This window comes from Melanostigma gelatinosum (assembly GCF_949748355.1).
Source record: "Melanostigma gelatinosum genome assembly, chromosome: 5".
Taxonomy (NCBI): domain Eukaryota; kingdom Metazoa; phylum Chordata; class Actinopteri; order Perciformes; family Zoarcidae; genus Melanostigma; species Melanostigma gelatinosum.
Genome location: NC_136638.1, coordinates 12,006,486 through 12,013,270, shown reverse-complemented (window position 1 = coordinate 12,013,270; position 6,785 = coordinate 12,006,486). Strand labels below are relative to the sequence as shown.

Sequence of the window (6,785 nt, the reverse complement as noted above, 5' to 3'; positions counted from 1 at the left end):
ATCGGAATGAAACAACGGAGGCACCTGAAGCCAGCAGAGGAGATCGTGGTCAGATCCCAGCAGAGCCCTCACAGTGGAGCTGGGTCCAACTGTGGCTCAGTTACTGTCCTTTAAAGCTGATTCCCAATGATGTCAGAACAAAGCTGTGAAGAAAATTACATTCCTGGTATGAGTGTTACACAGCAGCACCAAATGGCGGACAGAGTGACGATTTTTCTTCATTTCTTTTTCAGAGGGTCTCGGCTATAGATAATTCAGTTACATAAAGCTAGGGGGGGGCACATTATTTTTTGAATATTTGGGCAAAAATTCCATAATAACCTTTCAGCATATGGTATTTCAAGTGGTACTGCCTAGTGGTACCCCAGTATACCCTGGGGTACCACTATAGGACGTTTTCTGGAAAAGGTAAAAGAAAAACACCAGAATTTGAAAATACTTCCCTCAACCGGCAGCTTTCCCCTCTTCCCTCTCTGTAAAAGGCCCTCCCACCAGACGAGTATGGGCAAATACACACCTGTAACCTGTATTAGTCATTTAAACATCGTCCTATTCTATGATAATTACCATCCTGATTTCTTTGCAAACGTATGTGCCTGTAACACAGCGTGATTTCAGACTCTAGCAAGCTACAATATCAGGGAAGCTTTTTGGAGATGAAGAGAACACGTTTAGCGTTCTGCCAACTATAGCTGTGCAGCAGAGGTGAGCTCACAAGGCAAAACTATTTGAGGGATGGAGAGAGGATGATGCTCGCCACGATCTACTGCCTTGGTCACTGTAGCTGTGTGGCTAGCTCACTGAGCAATATTGTTACACTCTTTTTGTCAGACTCGTCCTTTTTTTGGGGGTTGCTTTGCAGGAAGGTGTTACCAATGCAGGAATAACGCTTTTTTAATGCAGGATTTTCTGCCATTGAATCAGGCACTCACCATCTGAAGGGATGTGCACGTGAATCTGCGTTTGTAGAACAGCCAATAACAGCCCTCTCTCTGAAATGACCTGTGATTGGCCAAAGTCTGAAGGCCTAAAACAGAGAAGAGGTGCAGAAGTTTTTCTCTCAGACCACTTGAATTACAATATGCTGAAGGGTATTAATGGAATTGTTGCTCAAATAATGCCAAATATATACTGCCTCTCCCATCTTTAATCCGGCAGTAACTTCACACAATTGAGCCAATCAAATCTATTGTCTACCGTGCGTAGACAGTTTACTAAAGAGAACAACAGCGTAAGAGAGATGACAGCATGATATGACAGCATGGAGCATGAAACTGACTCTGCTACACTGCATATAGCGACATGTCTGAGACAGTTCTCACAGGTCCAACCAAAGACGCAACGCACCTGTGGACAGACTTCTGCTATGAATGAATGTGTTTTATTCATGGGGAAGATAACTAGGCTATTTGTTTCCAATACAAGTTCAATGTGTCTGCATGTTAATATCCAACTTTGGAAATTGACAATAAATATTGTTGAAATGACATGAAAATGCGTGTTGTTGACACAGGGGTAGGCTACAGGACACAATTTAGACATTATGAGCTTCAGAATGGGAGAAATTGTTTTAACTGGACCTCTCTTTGAATTTGAAATGAATACCCCTGCTTCAGGCTATACAGATCACATAACGTAATTGCTACAGTGATAGCCTTAATCAGTTCAATTTCACAGCTTCAACTAATCAGAATTTGGGGGCAAACAAAAGGGGAAAGTTTAAGAGCTGTCTATAAATGTGTGGGTGAGTTGAAATGCAAAAGGAACACACATCTCTTTTTGTGTTGTAGCAGTTGGACCATGTGTCTTAATTGTAGAGGTATTCTGTCCCTTTATCTTCCTCCTCTAACCCTTAATATACAACAGATTCTTCCATTTTTGTATCTTAAAGTTTAAACATGAAAGCCTTTGTCATCTAGGCATATATATTTACCACACTACAGAAATAACACTTATCAAAATATACAAAAAAAAAAAAAAAACGTGTAGCAGAGAGTAAACATATTGGGGATGGAGAAACTGCATCAAAATGCATCACTTAAAGAGTTTACTCTCCTCCTTTAATTTACAGGTGTTGTCAAGGCGTAAAGCCAAGATGTCTGGGGTTTAGAGTGCCTTCTTTTCATGTGCTTGTTTTTAATCACACAGCGATTTATATATGTGAAGGGAGGGAACTAGTGTCCCACGAGGCAAAGCGCACATCGGATGCGCGCGGTAAATGTTCTGCCACCACAGATACACATGTTCCAGGGAGCACCGTTGCTCATGCAGTCAGCCTTGATGATATTTGACGCTTTCCTCTTTTAAATCCTATCATCTTTGTTGGGGAAATCCACGGACGGACTCAAGGAGAGGATCCGTAGGCTACTCCTGGAGAGTGCGAGAGTTTGCTGCCCAAGTTTGGAGACCGGACGCCAGCTGGAGAGCGCGCCCGGTGCGCGCGTTAATTACAACGACACTGAGGCGACTATTGAGAGGATCTGAAGATGAATGACACGGGCACTTTTTGCCAGAAAAACCAGACAGAGAACTTGACTGACTTGTCATGTCTGAATTCACGTCCCTCGTCGTACAACCACATCAACATCACCACTTTCATGCACATATTCCCTTCGATTTATGGCATCCTGTGTTCAGTGGGAGTTTTAGCCAACGGACTGGTCATCTACGCGGTGAAATCATGCAAGAAGAAAATGGTATCAGACATCTACGTGCTGAACTTGGCGATAGCCGACATGCTGTTCTTGCTTGTGATGCCCTTCAACATTCACCAGCTGGTCAGAGACAGACAGTGGGTTTTCGGAAACTTTATGTGCAAAGCGGTCGTGGTGGTGGACGTCAGCAACCAGTTCACCACAGTGGGAATTGTTACTGTGTTGTGCATTGATCGGTAAGTGTTTAATCCAGCCATATCGCAGATTTGATGCCAATTCTCGTCAATGTTTGATTCTAATTATATAAGTGATGGAAAAAAAGTAAGAGCTATTCTAGTCTAAAGCATCACCGCACGTTGACAACAAAATACAGCATTTATATACATGATATACATACTAAAAGTTTGAATAATCCTCATATTAATACAATTTTCTCTGAGAATAAAGCTGAAAGTATATTTACCCCTTCAGCAAGTTACAGGTGCGATCATTTAGAAAGAGCCAATCACTTCACACAGTCCATCTGAAGATACCATGAGGGAAGGGTACTCCGTGCAACAGCTCACGATGATGCAATGTGCCCTGCATAAATGATGTACGATGCCATGTGTATGATCTGAACACACAGAGGACATTTAACGAGCCTGTGTGCCAAGCGTTAGACTGATAAACATCTTCATTTTATGGTAATCACCGGAGCAGGAGTTGCTCTCAGAGCAACACGTTACACACTTTCAGTCATAATATACATAATGCATTTCTGAAGGGCCACTAAACCAGCTAATGGTCTTCTGATAGGCACCACCAGCACTGAGAATGGGCCTCATAACATTTAGTCGTTTTATCTCATATTATCAATACTGTTTTGTACCTAGCCTTGACAACACAATGATTCAACACGATCCTTTCAAATGACTTTAATCATATATATTTTTAAGTTATAAAGGTTTGCTGCTGCAAACACTAAATAAAAGAGATTCAATAAAAACTAAACTTCAAGCCCTTCAAGATAAGCTATTGTCATGTTTGGTGAAAAGGAAATCAAACGAATGATAACCTCTAACAAACAAACACACAAATGAAAAGCTACCTTGTGTGCCACCTCAATAGAAAGAATATGATTATATGAATATGACAGCAGCATGATTATAGTGTTTAAAACCTCACACAGGGCTGAATGTTGTGATTTAAGTCAAAGAAATTGTGATTCGAGTTTTCTATTTGACGGCTCCAATGATACCCCTCAGCCCCATGTCCCACACAATCAAAACAACTTTTCTTGACAGTTATCTCAGTTTAGGAGCAAAGTCTATTCACAGTGAAAAACACAACTTCTAATTTTAGTATTACCAACTTATATCTGTTGAAAACACGCATGTCCATCCATGACAACTCAAACCCTCTATTGTTTCCCTTCTCAGCTGTTAAGACACATCCCAGACTGACATTATAATCTCAGTTCACAGCCTTCTGTATTCTCCTGGTAGCGCCAGCAAAGACAGTGTTGTCTTGAATACCGATGTTGAACACACTTATTGTAAGTCGCTTTGGATTAAATGACTGTAATGTAATGTCAATTTAATGGAATCATCATAGGAAAAAGTGATTTCAGCTTGTTCCACTTTAACTCAGGACGCTGATTCATTTAATTTCACTGCAGTTATGTGGATATCAACATGTTGTTTCCAAATCACAGCAGCTAGAGTACAAGTGTAAATATTTGTTGAGGATATGGTGCGATAAATACAAGAGGTATTCAAATATTAGAAAGAGACACCTTTACTGTGGAGACTGTCAGAATACAAATGTTTCCCCCTCAATCCGTTTGCTCTGCTATTCTTTCTCACACTGCAGCGAGACAACGACACAAGGGAACCGGCGTGCTTGACTCAAATGTCGTTGGAGTTTCATGGGTGCCGACCCGAGAATCACACAGTAGCACATTTGTTAGCCACACAAATAAGTATGTCATACTTTTAATAATGAACAGCTGCAGAAGGAAACAAAGGTGTTTCAGCTTCAGGCTTTCTTCAACATTCCTCAGCATTGATAAACGTAGTGTGATGAGTCCCAAGTCAACGCTTTTGATCACATGAATGTCTTCCTCGGCTGAACTGAGGCAATACATCAGTAGGCCAGACACATGGGTATTGATCTGCACTTACTGCTTCAACCATCACACTAAAAGTAGATTCAACAGAGGACGCCAGCTGCTGTTGCTGACCACAATACCAAACAGTTGATGAATAGTTTAAGATACAGGATGTCTTGTTTGAGTCTTCATAGTTTACACGGCTGCTATATCTAACCAGTCCGGTCGGGCAAGAGCACAGAGTCGCATGTAACGTGTCGACTGCAACTGGAAACACGTCATATGCTCCACTTAAATGGCACTCAGTGTAAATGGTGATAAAGTGGTCATTCATTTCCTGCCAATGTCCTAAAGATTGTCAATTTTGTCAAGCTCGAACGCGAAAATCCAAATTGAAATGTGTTCATTTTCTACTGCTGTCACCTTGTCAAAATTATGCTAATTTGTCACTGCATTCATCGCGCTACTGAGCACGTAATATATTGAGTGTATCGGTGACATGGTACTTGATTTCATCATTCCCCCATGCTCGACTTCAGTCTCTGACCTCTCGCAGCAAAACTAAAGTTCTTTAAATACATTTCAGCAAAGCTGCTTTTGTCATTCGTGTTTTCCGACTGCAGTCCATCTCTAAAAAAAGAGTGACCTCTTCTTCCTAGGTACATAGCTGTTGTTCACCCCGCCTCAGAGAAGAGGACCATCCAGTGGACCATCATCATCAACCTGCTGGTGTGGCTGGGCAGCTTCCTCCTCACGGTCCCCGTCATGCTGTACGCCAAGGTTGTGCGCAGACGGCATTTGGAGGTGTGCATGATGAACCTGGACGGGCCTGAGGACATGTACTGGTACACACTCTACCAGTCTATCCTGGGCTTCATCATCCCCCTCATCATCATCAGCACCTTCTACTCACTCACCCTCTACCACGTCTTCAGCTCCATCCGCCGCGTCAAACGTAAGCAGTCCGTTTGGGCTAAACGAGCCACCAAGATGGTCCTCATGGTTATCGCCCTGTTCCTGACCTGTTGGTCGCCCTACCACGTCATTCAGGTGGTCAACCTGGCCAACAACACGCCGACAATTGCATTCGTCTATGCCTACCACATCAGTATCTGCCTCAGCTACTCCCACAGCTGCATCAACCCGCTGATGTTGCTCATTTTTGCGCCGAGTTACCGCGAGCGTCTTTGCTCCAGGAACACACTGCAAAGCTCCCAGCACTCATCCAAGGCCACGGTGGTCAAAGCGGATGCTTCCAGTGTGACCAATGATGCCAACTGCCGCTCTACTGTCATCTAATCGAAGACATGTCTTCTTTTTTTTTTTTATGTAAATGTTTTTGCTGCTCGCAAGGAAGTAGTCTGATGAATGGCTGAAGTCATATTCTGCAACTTTTTCACATAAATAAATTGGAAATTGATACCATACAAAAAAACTGGGGATGAAGCTTGTGCAGAAACGTCAACCATGAGTAAGAAAAGTACAGATAATGTCAAAGGTGTTCAACATATGCAGTGTAACACTCACTCACTCACTCACTCACGTCACATATAATCATTCCTAAAGCTGAGCTGTGTCGTTCTTTACTTATCCTTGCAGGATGAACCTCAATGTCACACACTTGCCTGATGACGTGCACTCACATGTGTAAAACTACACTCATGATGACAATAATAATTACATATTGTTCATTGTTATTTATGGCGATATTATTATTACCGTATTATATGTCTTTATCTACCTAGTGCTTTCCACTCCTTTGTTGTTGTTACAATAACTATTGTTGTTTTTATTTATTTATTTGTATTAGTTTTTATCTTCATTTTTAGTCCTCCTACAACAAGGCACATAATCATTTCCCAGACGGACCTGGTACCCGGTCCATCCCTGTCCCGTTATTACGATGAAAGATGGTCTATTTATAAAAAATATGCATGCTATACTGTTTTGAAAACAAGGAGTCTTCAGCTTTCAGAATCGATGTCCAAACTATGTTTTATTCGGAAGTATTTTAACAACAGAGTCGCACAAATTCAACC

The 6,785-nt window shown here is 41.9% G+C and overlaps 1 protein-coding gene across 1 annotated transcript; it reads left to right on the top strand.

The window, feature by feature from the left end:
* Positions 1–2,331: 2,331 nt before the first annotated feature.
* On the top strand, positions 2,332–6,111 carry mchr2b (melanin concentrating hormone receptor 2b). The gene is made up of 2 exons (XM_079269072.1): positions 2,332–2,890; positions 5,406–6,111. Exons 1-2 carry the CDS (start codon positions 2,487–2,489, stop codon positions 6,043–6,045), a joined length of 1,044 nt encoding a protein of 347 aa, XP_079125198.1. The 5' UTR covers positions 2,332–2,486; the 3' UTR covers positions 6,046–6,111.
* The last annotated feature ends 674 nt before the right edge of the window (positions 6,112–6,785 follow it).

What these genes read in the sequence shown, in the direction of transcription:
- mchr2b (XM_079269072.1), top strand. Translation starts at nt 2,487, where the DNA reads ATGAATGACACGGGCACTTTTTGCCAGAAAAACCAGACAGAGAACTTG. An exon ending in ACTGTGTTGTGCATTGATCG is followed by an intron (nt 2,891 to 5,405) that starts GTAAGTGTTTAA and finishes TCTTCTTCCTAG; the next exon opens with GTACATAGCTGTTGTTCACC.